Genomic DNA, 20670 nt, shown 5'->3' with positions numbered 1-20670 from the left:
TTCAATACCATCCAGCATGGGTTTTGTTTCATTTATTGCATGTTTCATTTCTAGACATTCTAGTTAGAATGTTGCATATAGTCTCCAGACAGAAAACCCTAATTGGCAAATCTCTAGCTCATGCTATTCTGCTCAGTTTCTCTGGGCAGTTCCTTCAACCTACAAAACCCTGTAACACATATCTCATCTACTTCTGCACCCTCCAAACTGAGTCTGGCCTTTCAGAATTGGTTGAATCCCAGAGACGTTTTTGTCTTTCATGTGTTTGGCTGTACCCAACTCTCTTTCCCCAGTGCTCTTTTCCTGCCAGCCATAAGATAGATAACAGATACTCATTTTGGAATGAGACGGCCATTTCTCTATGCAGACCCTTGTATACTTTGGATCAAGGGCACACTAGAAATCTCACACCAAGTTTGCTTTATTCATGTAATCCTTGAGCATTTGGCAACTTCTGGTAATAAGAGTAGATTAAACCAATATCTCAAAATATGCTGTTTTAAAAATTTGCTTCAAGATAATAGGGACATAATCTACATTTTTAACCTTACATTTCCAGAACCAAGGTAAATGCTTACACAGTAAATAGGAAATAAGGAATTCATATTTACTGTTTGTTTGAGCAGGATAACTCTGCTTTGATTCTATAAACAATTTTACAAAGAGAATTTAAACAACACCAAAAAAATAAAAATAAACACTGCAATTCTTTCTCTAAACTTTTATGAAAATGCCAGAAATACCTCTTTCACTTACATATTCCCATTTTCTAATATGGTGATTCACAGATAGCATTAAACATCTTCTGAAAAATAATAAAATAAATTCCCAAAAGTTTGTGAAATTGTACATTTTTCAAGCCCCCAAATCTCCAATTTAATTGTTAATCCTAAGTATTTATATTTTTATTTCTATCATTTTTATAACTCAAAGTTTAACAAGAAAAAAACTATCAAAATAGATTTTGTATTACTAGAACATAAAATTAGCTAGAAAATCTGAGAGAATTGCACTCATGAATCTTTAAACTACTCTTCAAACACTGTTGTTGAAGATTACATCCTTTGATACTCTTTTCATAAGTCCCCATGTCTCCAATACATCCTCTCTTCCATGCAAGTAACTGAGTTATTCATTTCCTTTCACTTGTAATGAGTAGGAAAGAGAAAATTAAACAACTAGATGAGCAACATACAAATTAGAGCTCACTGAATCCCTAAAAATAAGAATTGTTAAAAGCAAATTTTTTAAATAGTTCAAAACATTGGCATTGCATCTGATGCTATTTAGGACACTGAGGTTAGTGAGGTCTGCAGCTTACCAGGGGTTACCCATGTGGAATAGTGTGTAGCTTGAATACAAACCCAGTTCCATCATCTCTCTATACCTGCTCTATCCAGTGCACCATCTGGCCTCCCATAACAACACATTTGCATTTGTAAAATTTCCTTGAGGGAAGCAGGAGACCAACTAGCTGTGTAAATTACGTGATGACTATTCTTTCTCTGGTCAACAGGTTTATGTGAAATAGCACAGTGACCAACATATAGGGCATTATTAAAGTTATTACTTATTTTGTGTAAAGTATGCTTTTAAGATATTATTTTCAGTTCTGTGAGTAAATATATATTTTATTTTTTGTTTATAGGATATTTTAAAATACTATTTACATATATCTAATGGGATGTTTATCCTGATATACTGTTTATTTAAAGACATTTGATCAGTAAAGTAATATAAATAATATATAATTATAATGGTAACTGCCATTGAATGAATGACTAATTAGTACAAGATGCTTTCTGGTTAATTAATTCTCATAACTATCCTGAAATGTAGAAACTACTGTATCCACTTTAATTTGAAACAAATTCCTCATGATGAATTTAATGCTGTACTTCTCTGACTATTCATTAGATATCCTACACTAGCTACCTGCTATGTTGACTTATTTTGCTTTCTGCTAATGGTGTCTTTCATATTTAACTAATCATTTTCCCGCTTTGCTTTTAGGATTTGATACCAGTATCTTGCCAATTTGCAAGGACTCACTTGGTTGGATGTTTAACAGACTTGATACAAACTATGACCTTCTATTGGACCAGTCAGAGCTCAGAAGCATTTACCTTGATAAGAATGAACAGTGTACCAAGGCATTCTTCAATTCTTGTGACACATACAAGGACAGTTTAATATCTAACAATGAATGGTGCTACTGCTTCCAGAGACAGCAAGGTAAAAGATGAGACCCCTACAGATGCAAATAGTTGACCTGCATGTCAAATTTTACTTATTTTTTATGATAATAAAACAGTACACTATGCTCATTCATTTTATATACGTTTTTGTAATTCAAGTGTTTAATAAAAGAGCCAATAAGCAGCTTGTTGAGCAAACAACTCTGCCAGAGATGCAACACATGCTAAATAAGATGAAAAATAGTAATTAATATTTTATATTAATGCACTGCATTATAGTTTCCATTATGAGCCACCAAGAAGCACATGGAGATATAAGAACATAGATATTAAAAGTAATCATTAAAATTAATTTGCTATCTGCTTTGCCCACAATGTAAAATAATGAGTTTTTTATCACTATACTGTGGAGTTTTAATGTTCTATTTTGTGATCGTATTAAATGAATTGAGTGAACCAGAGCATTCACAATAAAGTTATTTTTACTCCTGTGATTTTAAAATGATTTAGTCTTTCAAACTTTTCAAAATAGCTTAGCTTTTATAAAATTCACTAGCAGAAAAAGCATCTCTTAATACTAAGCAGGAGGTCAGGCAAGTGAAAAGTTAGAATGATACCAATTCTTTCTGCATCTTTGTATATTAGGAAATGTAAACATAATGTAAAATTGGAATCACGCTCACGGAATCAATTGATAGTTTATATTAAATATGTATAGGGGAAAAAACAAGAAACTCACATTATTATAAAGTTTTGAGAAACTAAAGAAAAAATGGTAAGTGTAATATTGATGTTAATTTAGGAAAATACCCTGGGAATTAATGTGGTAAATCCTGCCTTGTCAATGCTTTTTAAATTCTTGACACCTAAGAGAAACAACAAGATACTTTACTATATCAATGATTCTTAGTCTTCAATATGGAAAACCAGCACATTATATGGGATATTTTATTATCTCAATTACTTTTCCATATTTAGTAATAGTTCAGTAATTGGGGGTGAAATGAATATGCATAAATTGATTAGTGGTAAGTCAACAGAAGCTTTAGTTGAGTACAGTAACTTAACTGTTTATGAACCACTCTAAAAAAAAGTTTAAAAAATACATTTACTGTATTAAAATATGTATTACACACACAAACACACATTGTTGGCTATATTACATATGTGCTTTCAAGTTAAATACTCTTAAAAGCCTACATCCTAGTATTAATGATAAGTGTGCATTTAAATAATTTAAATAATAAAAAGTAGTAAATCCAGCTAAACTGCCAGAAAAATACATGTAGTCATGTACTATTTTCTTATGATGACAAATGTTATTTTAGTTTTTTATTTTTATTTTTTGGTGTTATAATAGCATATTTTTGGTGTCTATACACAAACATTTAAAATATTCTGAATAACGCTGAATGCTTCGTCTACAGAAACAGAAAAATACTTTTATCTGAGAATATTCTTGGGGTTTGTAGCAATATTTGTAGGATTGATTAAAGGTACCCATAGCAAAGTTTTACTTTAGTATGTTTCATTTAAAGAGCACCATTCTCCGAAAGTGTTTTGTATAGCCATAAGAAGATTTACACTCTGATTCATTTAGTATGTAGCAGAAATAGTTTAATAAATGGTACCTAAGCTAGTAAAAGAGCTTATACAACTTCTCTAACACTTAGAATGGTTTGGGTAAACTCTTAGCCAACATTTCATTACTTTAATTGCAAGAAGTTACAAAAGTTCTCAGGGTAACTGAGAAGGCGTGCTAGTGATATGATACAACTTTGTTTTTATGTATTCTTTTAGTTCAATAAGTAATTTTATTAAAAAGTAACTATTAATTTATATGGTGATTTTTTCAAAAAGTCTTTACTATTGTGAATAGTGCTGTAATAAACATACGTGTGCATGTATCTTTATAGCAGCATGATTTATAATCCTTTGTGTATATCCCCAGTAATGGGATGGCTGGGTCAAATGGTATTTCTAGTTCTAGATCCTTGAGGAATTGCCACACTGTCTTCCACAATGGTTGAACTAGTTTACAGTCCCACTAAGAATGTAAAAGTGTTCCTATTTCTCCACATCATCTCCAGCACTTGTTTCCTGATTTTTTAATGATCACTATTCTAACTGGTGTGAGATGGTATCTCATTGTGGTTTTGATTTGCATTTCTCTGATGGAGAGTGATGATGAGCATTTTTTCATGTGTCTGTTGGCTGCATAAATGTCTTCTTTGGAGAAGTGTCTGTTCATATCCTTCACCCACTTTTTGATGGGGTTGTTTGATTTTTTCTTGTAAATTTCTTTAAGTTCTTTGTGGATTTGGATGTTAGCCCTTTGTCAGATGGGTAGATTGTAAAAATGTTCTCCCATTCTGTAGGTTGCCTGTTCACTCTGATGGTAGTTTCTTTTGCTGTGAAGAAGTTCTGTAGTTTAATTAGATCCCATTTGTCAATTCTGGCTTTTGTTGCCATTGCTTTTAGTGTTTTAGTCATGAAGTCCTTGCCCATGCATATGTCCTGACTGGTATTGCCTAGGTTTTCTTCTAGGGTTTTTATGGTTTTAAGTATTTAATCCACCTTGAATTAATTTTTGTATAAGGAGTAAGGAAGGGATCCAATTTCAGCTTTCTACATATGGCTAGACAGTTTTCCCAGCACCAGTTATTAAATAGGGAATCCTTTCCCTATTTCTTGTTTTTTTTTTTTCAGGTTTGTCAAAGATCAGATGGTTGTAGATGTGTGGTATTATTTCTGAGGGCTCTGTTCTGTTCCATTGGTCTGTATCTCTGTTTTAATACCATTACCATGCTGTTTTGGTTACTGTAGTCTTGTAGAATAGTTTGAAGTCAGGTAGCATGATGCCTCCAGCTTTGTTCTGTTGGCTTAGGATTGCCTTGGCAATGTGGGCTCTTTTTTGGTTTCATATGAGTTTTAAAGTAGTATTGTTCCAATTCTGTGAAGAAAGTCATTGGTAGCTTGATGGGAATGACATTGAATCTATAAATTACCTTGGGCAGTATGGCCATTTTCACAATATTGATTCTTCCTATCCATGAGTGTGGAATGTTCTTCCATTTGTTTGTGTCCTCTTTTATTTCATTGAGCAATGGTTTGTAGTGCTCCTTGAAGAGGTCCTTCACAGCCCTTGTAAGTTGGATTCCTAGGTATTTTATTCTCTTTGCAACAATTGTGAGTGGGAGTTCACTCATGATTTGACTCTTTGTTTGTCTGTTATTGGTGTATAAGAATGCCTGTGGTTTTTCCACATTGATTTTGTATCCTGAGACTGCTGAAGTTGCTTATCAGCTTAAGGGGATTTTGGGCTGAGATGATTGGGTTTTCTAAAAATACAATCATGTCATCTGCAAACAGAGATAATTCGACTTCCTTTTTTCCTAACTGAATACCCTTTATTTCTTTCTCCTGCCTGATTGCCCTGGCCAGAACTTCCAATATTATGTTGAATAGGAGTGGTGAGAGAGGGCATCCTTATCTTATGCCAGTTTTCAAAGGGAATACTTCCAGTTTTTGCCCATTCAGTATGATATTGGCTGTGGGTTTGTCATAAATAGCTCTTATTATTTTGAGATTTGTCCCATCAATAGCTAGTTTATTGAGAGTTTTTAACATGAAGCGCTGTTGAATTTTGTCAAAGGCCTTTTCTGCATCTATTGAGATAATCATGTGTTTTTTTTTTGTCTTTGGTTCTGTTTATGTGATGGATTACATTTATTGATTTGCATATGTTGAACCAGCCTTGCATCCCAGGGATGAAACCGACTTGATCTTGGTGGATAAGCTTTTTGATATGCTGCTGGATTCAGTTTGCCAGTGTTTTATTGAGGATTTTTGCATCGATGTTCATCAGGTATATTGGTCTAAAATTCTCTTTTTTTGTTGTGTCTCTGCCAGGCTTTGGTGTCAGGATGATGCTGGCCTGAAAAAATGAATTAGGGAGGATTCCGTCTTTTTCTATTGATTGGAATAGTTTTAGAAGGAATGGTACCAGCTCCTCTTTGTTCCTCTGGTAGAATTTGGCTGTGAATCCATCTGGTCCTATACTTTTTTTTGGTTGTTAGGCTATTAATTATTGCCTCAATTTCAGAGCCTGTTATTGGTCTATTCAGGGATTCAACTTCTTCCTGATTTAGTCTTGGGAGGGTGTATGTGTCCAGGAATTTATCCATTTCTTCTAGATTTTCTTTTTTCGTTTTTCTTTTCTTTTTTTTTTTTTTTTTTTTTTTTTTTTTTTTTTTTTTTTTTTGAGATGAAGTCTTGCTCTGTCGCCCAGTCTGGAGTGCAGTGACGCAATCTCGGCTCACTGCAAGCTCCACCTCCCAGGTTCACGCCAATCTTCTGCTTCAGCCTCCAGACTAGCTGGGACTACAGTCGCCCACCACTGTGCCGGACCAATTTTTTCCATTTTTAGTAGAGACCGGGTTTTATCGTGTTAGTCAGGATGGTCTCGATCTCCTGACCTCGAGATCCACCTGCCTTGGCCTCCCAAAGTGCTGGGATTACAGGCGTAAGCCACCGTGCCCAGCCTAGATTTTCTATTTTATTTGCGTAGAGGTGTTTATAGTATTCTCTGATGGTAGTTTGTATTTCTGTGGAATTGGTGGTGATAGCCCCTTTATCATTTTTTATTGCTTCTATTTGATTCTTCCCTTTTTTCTTCTTTATTAGTCTTGCTAGCAGTCTATTTTGTTGATCTTTTCAAAAAGCCAGCTCCTGGATTCACTGATTTTTTAAAGGATTTTTTGTGTCTCTATCTCCTTCAGTTCTGCTCTGATCTTAGTTATTTCTTGCCTTCTGTTAGCTTTTGAATGTGTTTGCTCTTGCTTCTCGAGTTCTTTTAATTGTGATGTTGGGGTGTCAATTTTAGATCTTTCCTGCTTTCTCTTGTGGGCATTTAGTGCTATAAATTTCTCTCTACACACTGCTTTGAATGTCTTCCAGAGATTCTGGTACGTTGTGTCTTTGTTCTCATTGGTTTCAAAGAACATCTTTATTTCTGCCTTCATTTCGTTATGTACCCACTAGTCATTCAGGAGCAGGTTGTTCAGTTTCCATGTAGTTGTGCAGTTTTGAGTGAGTTTCTTAATCCTGAGTTCTAATTTGATTGCACTGTGGTCTGAGAGACATTTTGTTATGATCTATGTTCTTTTACATTCACTGAGGAGTGCTTTACTTCCAAATATGTGGTCAATTTCAGAATAAGTGTGATGTGGTGCTGAGGAGAATGTATATTCTGTTGATTTGGGGTGGAGAGTTCTGTAGATGTCTATTAGGTCCACTTGGTGAAGAGCTGAGTTCAAGTCCTGGATATCCTTGTTAAGTTTCTGTGTCATTGATGTGTCTATTGTTGACAGTGATGTGTTAAAGTCTCCCATTATTATTGTATGCGAGTCTAAGTCTCTTTGTAGGTCTCTAAGACTTGCTTTATGAATCTGGGTGCTCCTGTATTGGGTGCATATATACTTAGGATAGTTAGCTCTTCTCGTTGAATTGATCCCTTTTACCATTATGTGATGGCCTTCTTTGTCTCTTTTGATCTTTGTTGGTTTAAAGTCTGTTTTATCAGAGACTAGGATTGCAACCCCTGCTTTTTTGTTTTGTTTTGTTTTGTTTTCCATTTGCTTAGTAGGTCTGCCTTCATCCCTTTATTTTGAGCCTATATGTGTCTCTGCACAAGAGATGGGTCTCCTGAATACAGCACACTGATGGGTCTTTACTGTTTATCCAATTTGCCAGTCTGTGTCTTTTAATTGGACCATTTAGCCAATTTATATTTAAGGTTAATATTGTTATGTGTGAATTTGAAACTTTCATTATGTTAGCTGGTTATTTTGCCCATTAGTTGGTGCAGTTTCTTCCTAGCATTGATGGTCTTTAAAATTTGGCATGTTTTTGCAGTGGCTGGTACTGGTTTTTCCTTTCCATGTTTAGTGCTTCCTTCAGGAACTCTTGTAAGTCAGGCCTGGTGGTGACAAAATCTCTCAGCATTTGCTTATCTGTAAAGGCTTTTATTTCTCCTTCAGTTATGAAGCTTAGTTTGGCTGGAAATGAAATTCTGGTTTGAAAATTCTTTTCTTTAAGAATGGTGAATACTGGCCCCCACTCTCTTCTGGCTTGTAGAGTTTCTGCCAAGAGATCTGCTGTTAGTCTGATGGGCTTCCCTTTGTGGGTAACCCGACCTTCTCTCTGGCTGCCCTTAACATGTTTTCCTTTATTTTATCCTTGGCGAATCTGACAATTATGTGTCTTGGGGTTGCTCTTCTTGAGGAGTATCTTTGTGGCATTCTCTGTATTTCCTGAATTTGAATGTTGGCCTACCTTGCTAGATTGGGGAAGTTCTCCTGGATAACATCCTGAAGAGTGTTTTCCAACTTGGTTCCATTCTCCCCATCACTTTCAGTACACCAATCAAACGTAGATTTGATCTTTTCACATAGTCCCATATATCTTGGAGGCTTTGTTCATTTCTTTTTACTCTTTTTCTCTAAACTTCTTTTCTCACTTCATTTCATTTATTTGATCTTTAATCACTGATACCCTTTCTTCCACTTGATCGAATCAGCTACTAAACCTTGTGCATGCATCGCGTAGTTCTTGTGCCATGGTTTTCAGCTCCATCAGGTCATTTTAAGGTTTCCTCTACACTGTTTATTCTAGTAAGCCATTCGTCCAACCTTTTCTCAATTTTTTTAGCTTCCTTGCGGTGGGTTCAAACATTCTCCTTTAGCTCAGAGGAATTTGTTATTACCGATCTTCAGAAGCCTACTTCTGTCAACTCGTCCAAGTCATTCTCCATCCAGCTTTGTTCTGTTGCTGGCGAACTGAGAGAGATCCTTTGGAGGAGAAGAGGCGCTCTGGTTTTTAGAATTTTCAGACTTTCTGCTCTGGTTTCTCCCCATCTTTGTGGTTTTATCTGCCTTTGTTCTTTGATGATGGTGACCTACAGATCAGGGTTTGGTGTGAATGTCCTTTTTGTTGATGTTACTGCTATTCTTTTCTGTTTGTTGGTTTTCCTTCTAACAGTCAGGACCCTCAGCTACAGGTCTGCTGGTGTTTGCTGGAGGTTCACCCCAGACTCTGTTTGCCTGGGTATCATCAGTGGAGACTGCAGAACAGCAAATGTTGCTGCCTGATCCTTCCTATGGAAGCTTCACCTCAGAGGGGCACCTGGCTGTATGAGGTGTCAGTCAGCCCCTACTGGGAGGTGTCTCCCAGTTAGACTACTCGGGGGTCAGGGACCCACTTGAGGAGGCAGTCTCTTTGTTTTCAGATCTCAAACTCCGTGCTGGGAGAACCACTGCTCTCTTCAAAGCTGTCAAAAAGGGACGTTTAAGTCTGCAGAAGTTTCTGCTATGTTTTGTTCAGCTATGCCCCACCCCCAGAGATGGAATCTACAGAGGCAGGCAGGCCTTGTTGAGCTGCAGTTGGCTCCACCCAGTTCAAGCTTCCTGGCCACTTTGTTTACCTAGTCAAGCCTCAGCAATGGTGGACACCCCTCCCCAAGCCTCTCTGCTGCCTCACAGTTCAATCTTGGACTGCTGTGCTAGCAGTGAGCAAGGCTCCTTCAACATGGGACCCGCCAAACCAGGTGCAGGATATAATCTCCTGGTGTGCCATTTGCTAAGACCATTGGAAAAGCACATTATCAGGGTGGGAGTGTCCCAATATTCCAGGTACTGTCTGTCATGACTTCCCTTGTCTAGGAAAGGGAATTCTCTGACTCCTTGTGCTTCCTGGTGAGGTGATGCCCTGCCCTGCTTTGGCTCACACTCTGTGGGCAGCACCCACTTTCTGACCAGTCCCAATGAGATGAATGCCGTACCTCAGTTGGGAATGCAGAAATCACCTGCCTTCTGCGTCGCTCACGCTGGGAGCTGTAGACTGGAGCTGTTCCTATTCGGCCATCTTGGAATGATTCTCTTTCTTTCCATTTTAGATTCTGTAAGATGAAATTTTTTTAGATTTTGCAAGATTAAATTCACATATTAAACTACAAAATATATGTTAAGCACCTATCTCATTCTTTATTCCACTTTTTTACATAAAATTTAATAATTGAATATTTTGAATTCAATGTATTATATACTTTTAAAATCATTTAAATTAATTATACTTTGCCTTTTTACTAAAAAGTTGTACCACAGGACAATAAGAAATAGTATATTATTTTGCAGTTTTAATATTTTATAATGCCACTTTTATATAGCAAGCATTAACAGCAAGTTTTTAGACTATGAATACAAAATGCATTAAACTGCTTTCAGATAAGACTATATATTTTACATATTATGTATGTATATAATTATATGCAGTTATCTCTTGATATCCAAGGGGTATCGATGTCAGGACAATTTGTGAACACTAAAATCAAGTCACTCAAATCCCTTCTATAAAATGGCAAAGTATTGACATATAACCTACACACGTCCTCTTATATACTTTAAATCATCTCTATATTTTTTATTTTTTGAAAATTTCTGATTAGCGGTTGGTTGAATCTATAAGTGCAGAACTCACAGATATGAAGGGCCAATAGTAAATATAAGAGTAACAATATAAGACAAACTATATTGTGACTATTTAGAATTTTACATTTCTCTACAAATGTCCTCCTTCAAGTGGTTAAGTTTGAAAATAGGCAAAGATTATTTCCAAATAGGTTTAAATGTTTTCAGCTTATTTTTAAATAATGCCTTATCAGAAATAATTTTATATTATATCCTGTTCCTAAATTGCATATATGGATGAAACTAAAAAGACCAATATCTCTTAACATTATACAATATTAAAATTTGTAATAAGATCTTTAACATAGCTGGAAAGAAGCGTTAACTTTTTCATACGTTACTTTTGTAACACAAAGTTATTTGTTTATATCATAGAAACTTTTAAATGAGGGGAAAACATAATCAGTTAATTGCTTCAGTAGCAGTCAATTAGTTGAATTCACATTCTGACTTGTTTGACCTTTTAAAAGTAATTAAGTATTTTTCATCATATAAGTATCTTTTATACTTTTAAAAAATCTGATCCAGGCACTCTGAGGAAAACCAACGTGTTATATATTGACAATTAGGAAAGCAGCATGAGTGCTCTCTCTATATATACAGATAGATATTAGATAGATAGATAGATAGAGAGAGAGAGAGAGAGAGAATAGATAGATGATTGATAGATGATAGATAGACACATGTATGTACCTATATGAATATATCTTTATAAGTAAACCAATTAATATGTAATACATATCTTCTGAAGGCACGCAAAGACCAAGCGAAGTTTGATAACATAGAAATTACACTTTCTTTGTTTAACTACAATCCTCTAAGTAACATTTTTAATGTCATTGCAGACCCACCTTGCCAGACGGAGCTCAGCAATATTCAGAAGCGGCAAGGGGTAAAGAAGCTCCTAGGTGAGTAATAGATCATTCTTCTGAAAGCTTTATTGCTTACATAAATAACCCCAGGGAAACAGCAACATAAAATCAATATTAATCCAACAAAGATAGACTGCACTAAATTTCAGCAACAAAATTTATGAACTTTTTGAAAGCCATTAAACTTACTTTTATTACCTTACCTATTGAAAGATATTATGTCTGTTTTATTACCCTAATATAATGTTCATTTTGAAAGTTATTAAGTAAAAAGAGAGATTTAAGCAATGCTAAAGTTAAAACATCAGCAGAAAATTCAGTTCTAATTCTATGGTTAAGATTTAAGAATTGATGGCAAATATATATATATGTATGTGTGCTATTTAAAGCAAGTAGTTTTATAAATTGGGTGAAAAGGTGCTCTGAGTACCTCAGGGAAATTTGAACAGACTTGTTAGTATTTTTCATTAGTATTTTTTACTACCCTACTTTTAATAAATAAATGTATAAGTAGATAGATAGATATTTCAGATTTTATTCAAAGCTTTGAAATATTTAAATGTTTGGATATAAACAGATTATTAAACTATTACATATGAGTGGTTTATTCATATAACCATACAATTTTTAAATAAACTATTTTTGGAATAGTCTTAAATTTATAAAAATGGTGACAAAGGTACATAGCTTCCAAACATTCTTCACCCAGCTTCCTCTAAATATAACATCTTGCATGTGCCAAATAATGATGGAACATTTGTAAAAATCTAAGAAATTAGCATTGCTATAGCCCTATTAAGTAAGCTTCAGAGTTTATTTGGATATCACCAGTTTTGCCACTGTTCTTCTTTTTCTATTTTGGAATCCAAAGTGTGACACCACATATGCAATATTTATTTTCACATATATTAACATACTTGTGTATTTAGTGGCACATAACTCTAATGTCTCTGGATCTGATTAATCTGTTTTATATTTTGACTTACCATCTTTGTAATTACAATATATTATGTTTAAATAACAGGATTTTTCACATTACTTGCAAATTCTTGTTTCAGTGGCCATTGTACAGAATTAAAAAATTAGTGTTTTGTAATAAAACATTTTTAGGTGTGAAAATTACTAATGATAAATGCTACAATGTGTCATGTTTCTTTTAACCCTGTTACAAGATGCAGGAGATATCACAGCTCACAAATGAAAATAATACATTCTGGCTGGGCACAGTGGCTCACGCCTGTAATCCCAACACTTTGGGAGGCCAGGGTAGGCACATCACCTGAGTTCAGGAGTTTGAGACCACCCTGGCCAATATGGCAAAACCCCACCTCTACTGAAAATACAAAAATTAGCCTGGCATGGTGGTATGTGCCTGTAATCACAGCTACTCTGGAGTCTGAAGCAGGAGAATCGCTTGAACCAGGGAGGAAGATGTTGCAGTGAGCCAAGATGGTGCCATTGTACTCCAGCCTGGGTAACAGAGCAAGATTCCATCTCAAAAAAATAATAATAATAACAATACGTTCTTATATAGGTTTGTCTTGGCAAATCAAAGTTTAGCCGTGTACTATAAAGAAAGCCATTGAAATTCAACTGAAAAGTATTTTCTACTTAAGGTCTATTAGTAACAAAAATCTGTTAGAATACAGGTTTTTATTATTTGAAGGTATAAAAAAATACTTTGTGCCCATTTGGGAAGAGTTACCTTCATTATTCTTTCATAATATAAATGAAAATTTTTATAGAGAACACTAAAGGCTTTAAGCATTTCTTCTAATTTGGGTGGGGTATTATATGCGTCTGAAATTGATCACTTGTTATATACGAGTATGGTGCCACACGTCCTGATTTAGAGATTCAGTCTTTGAAAGGAAAAGAGAGTACTCTTAAGAATTATGCTAAAACTGCGGACATCAACCAACTTTACTGGCATAACGTATCAACTATGGTCACATTAACTATACATCATAACATGTATATGTCAAGTATGTCAAATCATGGTAGTTGTAAAAGCTGTAGATGTAACAACGTTGAATTTTTTTCCTTATTTTTTTTCTGGCCTTGAATGCATAGAAAGTGTTCTGTAGTTAATGATATTTTGTATATCTCATTGAAAGATTAGCAGTTCAGCTATTTGAATAAATATAGTTTTGTTAACTGTTAATAATTTGCATATAACAATTTTCAAACTTTTTGAGATAGTGAAATTTTGATGCCATATGGTTACAAGACTAAGTAAATTTTGTCTTTTATCCACTTATTTATTTATTTATTTATTTATTTTAATTCACCAATAACTATCATGCTTCTGGTCACAGAAGAAAAAATAGTCAGAAAATAAAATAAAATATTATTATCTCCTAGAACTTAAATTCTGTTTGGAGTACTTATAAAGAACATGATTTCACTTTTAAATTACTAATTAAGCATTTATCATGAGCATTGTGCCATGGAGTATGTTAGATTTTATAGATATAAAAATCAGTCTCTGGTCAGAAACAATGGCTCATGCCTGTAATCCCAGTATTTTGGGAGGTTGAGGTGGAAGGATTACTTGAAGTCAGGAGTTTGAGGTCAGTCTTGACAACATGGCGAAACCCCATCTCTATTTAAAAACACAAAAATTAGCCCGGTGTGGTGGTGCAAGCCTGTAATCTCAGCCACTCAGGAGTCTGAAGTAGGAGAATCACTTGAACCTGGGAGGCAGAGGTTGCAGTGAGCCAAGATCGTGCCACTGTGCTCCAGCCTGGGCAATGGAGCAAGACTCTGTCTCAATAAAGAAATAAATAAATTTGTCTATCTGTTCTACTATTCCCAATAGACTGTGTTCCCTCTAGACCATGGGTTTGAAATGTTGTTCCTACAACAATGAAAATGAAGAGAACCTAAATATTTCTAACTATAGATGATATCACAATATAGTGGTGAAAGTACGCAGGGACAGTCAACACACACACACACACACACACACACACACATACACAGAGAACGGAAGAAGTAATCAGGAATCTTTCACTTGAAAAGAAGACTTTAGATTGTGGGTCACATTTAAGTCACATCTTAAAATGGAAGAGAGAAGAGAGAGATTCTAGTTGTCATAAACAATGTGTAAAGAGACAAAACAACATTGAATTTGGGAAAAACAGAGAGCTTGATTTGGAAAGAGCTTGGAATATAGGAATGAACATTTGGGGAAATGAAAGTAGAAAGTTTCCAGTGATGGAGGCAGATGGTGACAGGTCTTCTGCCATGCTAAGTGGTCTGGGTGATTTAATATAAGCATGGCACTAATCAGATGTTAATTCTGTATTGTACCTCTGAAACACTACCCTTTGCACAGTGAGAACTAATGAAATAGTAATTTGCTTAACAAAGGAAATGAATCCTTGAACTATAAGCAGTTCACTGTGGCAATGGCCAGCTCCATGACAGAAAAGACTTCCTTGATTTCGTCTAAGGCATCACTGGTATCTATCCTGGAATACAGTGGATACTTCATATGTGTATGTCTTTAATGCATTAATGCATAATTTGGTGCCTATCAAAAAGGATGACAGCTTATTCATAAACTACATGTGTGTGTTTGTATGCCTGTGGCTTGTTTCAACAGGACAGTATATCCCCCTGTGTGATGAAGATGGTTACTACAAGCCAACACAATGCCATGGCAGTGTTGGACAGTGCTGGTGTGTTGACAGATATGGAAATGAAGTCATGGGATCCAGAATAAATGGTGTTGCAGATTGTGGTAAGGAGAAGGGTTACTTATTTCATAATTTCCCAAGCACAGAATTAAGTGCTTTAGAGCCTCATTCATTTGTTCAAGCATTTAATCAGGACTTACTCTATGCAAAGACTATAGAATATATAGGGTGGAGGAAGTGACAAAAAAACTTACTCCTAGTATGTTAAAAACTTGGATAGATAATAAGTGGTCATTGCATAATTTAGATTTTCTAGAGAGATTAATTAAAAGCTGGGTTCCTTTCCTACTTCAAATTCAGAAAGTGGTTGAGGTACTTCTTTTCCTCTCAGCGGAAGCAGACCTTTTCATTCATCCTACTGCAAGTCAATAAACTCTATTTATCATGTCTTCAGATGACACCCTTTTGTCTGTATACCTCTGGAGATGGTGACTTAGGGAATATGTGGGTTCACCAGCCAAAGAAATACAAATCTTCTTAAAGTAAAAGTTCATAAATTACAGCTATATGAGCATGTTTCCCTGTGCTTGAGTGAGGAAAATGTAATTTGATTGTTTAAAGGGAATTATAGTTAATATTCAAATTCTTTTTTATGCATTTTTTATGTATTTATTTATTTATTTTTATTTATTTATTTTTTTTTGAGACAGAGTCTCCCTCTGCTGCCCAGGCTGGAGTGCAGTGGCCAGATCTCAGCTCACTGTAAGCTCTGCCTCCCAGGTTTAGGCCATTCTCCTGCCTCAGCCTCCCGAGTAGCTGGGACTACAGGCGCCCGCCACCACGTCCAGCTAGTTTTTTTTTGTATTTTTTAGTAGAGATGGAGTTTCACCGTGTTAGCCAGGATGGTCTCGGTCTCCTGACCTCGTGAACCTCCCGTCTCGGCCTCCCAAAGTGCTGGGATTACAGGCTTGAGCCACCACGCCCGACCTTTGTATATATTTAAAATAGAATGTAACAATTAGTCGAACATAACATACATGCATTTTAAAATTTCCATTGTAGTACCATTTGTACTTCATAAAACATTTTTCTAGAATGCAAATGTCAATTTTGTTTGTATTATAGACAGTTTTCATGACAAAAGCCACTTCATTGTACACACACACACACACACACACACACATATGCACCAGGAATTAATTCATTGTGTTTCAATTAATATAAATAATCAAAAATGAAAATAAAGTACTTTTTAGTCTTGCATTTTAGAAAATATTTAGATGTATTCTTCAAGCAAATTTTAGACTAATAAACTAAGACTGTTAAGAAAAAAGATAAACAATAAAAGTAGTCTCATTTAATCTTTAAATTCCTGCTCTGAATCCATTTGTTCATAACATTTTTAATAGCTTAGTTTTGTTTGCTGACCTGGCCAATGCAATTAGATTTAAGTAGGAAGAAAGAGGATTCAGTAGCTATCTTACATAAATTTTACATAGAGGGAACACATCTTTGTAATATGTACTGTAAAGTAGTTGCATTATAAATTACTTCAGTTGTCATTGATAACAATGATGGATACATAAGTTTTTTATGTTGTAAGTAAAAATTATATGGAGATGAGTTCCTTAAGTGAACAAGAACATTGTTTTTGGAACGTGGACATCTGAGTTTTCTTAACATTTTATAACTAATACAGCAGATGAAGTTGGAGAATGAAACAATATTTTCTTCAGTTAAGATGGGAATTTTAGTGTGTTGTCTCGTGAGATCAACCAATTTATAAACCTTGAAGTACATCAATTGGATTTGTTATAATTAGATACAAAAGAATTATAAGAATAAAATATTAGAAAGAGTAGAAAATAAATCCACACCAGCACTGGAGGAGTTGAAAAGTCAATACGCGGTGAGTGCTAAGATGTATGTGCATTATTGCCTCCACAAATATTAATAGTTATTTTTAAAATATTTTGTAAAATGTTAGTTTTCTGTTGCTGTAGTAACAAATTCCCACTTAGTGGCTTAAAACAACAAACGTTTATCCTACAGTTCCGTACCTCAGAAGTTCAACACAGGTCTCACTAAGCTCAACATCAAGATGTCAGCAGGAGGGTGCTCCTCTCTGGAGGCTTTAGGGGAAAATCTATTTCCTTGCCCTTTTCACCTCTTAGAGGCAGCTTGCATCCGTTGGTTCATGGACTCTTTCCTCTAATCTTAAGCTGACAACATTGTGTCTCTGATCATTCCTCTGTAGTCCTAGCTCCTTCCCACTCTATCTGGAAAACATTTTCTTATTTTAAGAACCTAAGTGACAATTTGGATCCACCTGGATAATTCAGGATAATCTCTCCAATTCAAATTCCTTTACTTAGCCGTATTTGCAAAGTCACTCTTTCATGTAAGGTAACATATTTATAGGTTCTGGAGATTAGGAAATGGACATATTTGGTGGGGCACTTTTTCTGTCACACTTGTAGAAGAAATTTTAAATTAAAATGCACAGTCTGACATGAACTTCTATAAAAACTGGGCTGAGATCAATCTTGCATAACACATCTCGATAATGATTCTGCTTTTAGCACATACATTTTAACAAATGATAGATTTTTAACATGTGATAATTTTCCAGAAAAAGGATCTTTCCTTATCTTTGATAAATAAGATAGAAAAGCAATTACTTTTTAAAAAATATTCTTAATTTTCATAAGGATTTTGTCTTTCAGTAGTTAACACTATTCAGTCAAATAAAGGTAATGTTTATGTTCACTTTTTTTAAGCTATAGATTTTGAGATCTCTGGAGATTTTGCTAGTGGAGATTTCCATGAATGGACTGATGATGAGGATGATGAAGATGATATTATGAATGATGAAGATGAAATTGAAGATGATGATGAAGATGAAGGGGATGATGATGATGGTGGTGATGATCATGATGGATACATTTGATTGATGACAGTTGAAATCAATAAATTCTACATTTCTAATATTTACAAAAATGATAGCCTATTTAAAATTATCTTCTTCCCCAATAACAAAATGATTCTAAACCTCACATATATTTTGTATAATTATTTGAAAAATTGCAGCTAAAGTTATAGAACTTTCTGTTTAAATAAGAATGATTTGCTTTGAGTTTTTATATTCTTTACACAACAAGAAAATACATATGCAGTCTAGTCAGAGAAAATAAAGTTTTGAAGTGCTACTATAATAAATTTTTCATGAGAACAAACTTCATAAATCTTCCATAAGCAAAATGACAGCCAGTGCTTGGGATCGTACATGTTAATTTTTTGAAAGATAATTCTAAGTGAAATTTAAAATGAATAAATTATTAATGACCTGGGTACTGAGGATTTAAGAAAAATATGCATGCTTTAATTGCATTTCCAAAGTAGCATCTTGCTAGACCTAGATGAGTCAGGATAACAGAGAGACACCACATGGCAAGAAAAACAAAGTGACAACTGTAGAGTCCTCCATTGTGTTTACATTAATAGTAATGTTTTTAACTATGAAGTTATTCTGGATCTCATAGTACATTTTACAAAATGGCAAGTATGGAAAACCATGGATTCTGAAAGTTAAAAATTTAGTTGTTCTTTCCAATGTGTATTTTAATTTGGATGGCAGTCTCATGCAGATTTTTAAAAATATTCTTTAATAACATGATTTATTTGCCTTTCTAGATTTCTTTATCTTTCAGACCAGCAACTTAGGTTTCAGAGTTTAAATTAGGAAGACAAAGGGAAAGATTGATTTAAACCGTATTGTTACAAAGTTTGTCATTTGCCCCAAGGTCAAATTTTAAATTCTTAATTTTCATTTTATTTCCCATTTTAGATAAAAATTTGCATTTAATCTTATAATTATGTTATTTTTGTTAGTAGTGCCGAAACCTAGAGAACGTATTGTATGGTGCCTTGCAAAAATAGAAATAGAAAGATTTTAGCATGCATACCAATATAGTATATTACGCAATATATAAGCACACCTAATTAACAGATTAATAACAGTAAAGGTACTGCTGCTGGAATGAAGAAAATGGGATATGTTTCTTCCTTTTTTTCTATTGTTACATAATTGCCAAGTGGACTTGTTTATGATTATTGTGTAGAGTAGCATTTAAGATTTAACTGTAGCGAAAATTACTTTAACCGCTGTGTTTAAGTTAGCATGTTAATTAATTGTGTAGACATTTTGGCACACCATCACTTTTAACTATATCAGACCAATGGTTTTGTGCCCATAATAAAAATGGAAAATCCTGTTGAATGTTACATATTGGTATCTTTAATTTCAACAGTGGGTAAACTGGTTTCCCAGTATACAATTCATTGAAAGCAAAATTGATGAATTATTTCAATTTAATTTATACACACTCAATACAAACTTTAATGTTGACTTTATGTAATATTTAAAGTATAATGCATTTTTTTTTTACTGTTTATGTATAGTTTACAAAATAAAGAATCTTATAACCAAATTGAACTGTTCCTCAATGGTTTTTCCGGAATACACATAGTAGCATGAAGGTTTCTTAATCTAGTCTTTGATTTTTAAAATGAATGCATCACAAACTAGCTAGGGGAGTTTCCTGAAATTTTAGAATTTCAAAATTAGAGCCCTTGGAATCTTGAATATTATTTTTCAATGTATGTTAAAAATGTTTTTTTGTTGGTGGTGGTTTGTTTTGTTTCATTTGTCGTAATATTGTAAAATGGATCATATCTTTGTCAAGGCTGTATTTTAAAACCCACTTTTATAGTGTCATACTTAACATATTTGGCTAAATTTCTATAGCAACAGCATTTTGAAGAGTGGTCAGATAGCCTTGTCTATTTAACAAATGTATATAAATATAACTGATTGGGAAGAGACAAAAACAAATTATATACAGAGGTTTAGCAAATGAATGTAACATAACAAATATAGTAATGTTGAAGTTAGGCTGTTTTTCTAAAGAAGTGTCTCTTAGACTCCCAAGAAAGCAATTAAATCAACAGCAAATAGAAAATAAAAAAAAATTACACTATAAAACTTTATGTAAATTATTTGTATACAATATATATTTGTGCGTGTATAAAAATTCTATTTGTAATATATATTAGGTCTTTTCATCATCATTTAATTAATTTTAAATATTTTGATACAATACAATTATACCTATACATTTATCCCCCCAAAATATAAATATTGGACAGCTACTGTAAATCAGACAGTATTCTACACACTAGATATTGATTAATGAACAAACTATGAAGTGTAAAGACAGGCAATACATTTATTCCTGGCCCATAATACAATATGGTATAATCTCCATTGGAATAAACCAAAGAAAGATATTTACTAGATTTAATTTGAATAAGAAACGAGGTATTTTGAACCCCCCAACGAGAGTCCTTGATAGAAACCCCAAATCTTAAC

General features: G+C 34.2%; 1 protein-coding gene across 10 annotated transcripts in view; it reads left to right on the top strand.

Annotated features, from left to right (window-relative positions):
• Nucleotides 1–19729, top strand: part of SPOCK3 (SPARC (osteonectin), cwcv and kazal like domains proteoglycan 3) — a 488153-nt gene extending 468424 nt beyond the window's left edge. For all 10 annotated transcript variants that reach the window (XM_025385107.1, XM_025385105.1, XM_025385112.1 and 7 more), the window contains 4 exons: nucleotides 2014–2235; nucleotides 11569–11631; nucleotides 15206–15343; nucleotides 18020–19729. In XM_025385107.1, coding sequence (XP_025240892.1) covers nucleotides 2014–2235; nucleotides 11569–11631; nucleotides 15206–15343; nucleotides 18020–18189 — 593 coding nt within the window. In that variant the 3' untranslated portion in view covers nucleotides 18190–19729. The remainder of the gene's footprint in view (nucleotides 1–2013; nucleotides 2236–11568; nucleotides 11632–15205; nucleotides 15344–18019) is intronic.
• The last annotated feature ends 941 nt before the right edge of the window (nucleotides 19730–20670 follow it).

This window comes from Theropithecus gelada, chromosome 5, assembly GCF_003255815.1.
Source record: "Theropithecus gelada isolate Dixy chromosome 5, Tgel_1.0, whole genome shotgun sequence".
Lineage (NCBI taxonomy): Eukaryota > Metazoa > Chordata > Mammalia > Primates > Cercopithecidae > Theropithecus > Theropithecus gelada.
This window is presented reverse-complemented; position numbering and strand designations above follow the sequence as displayed.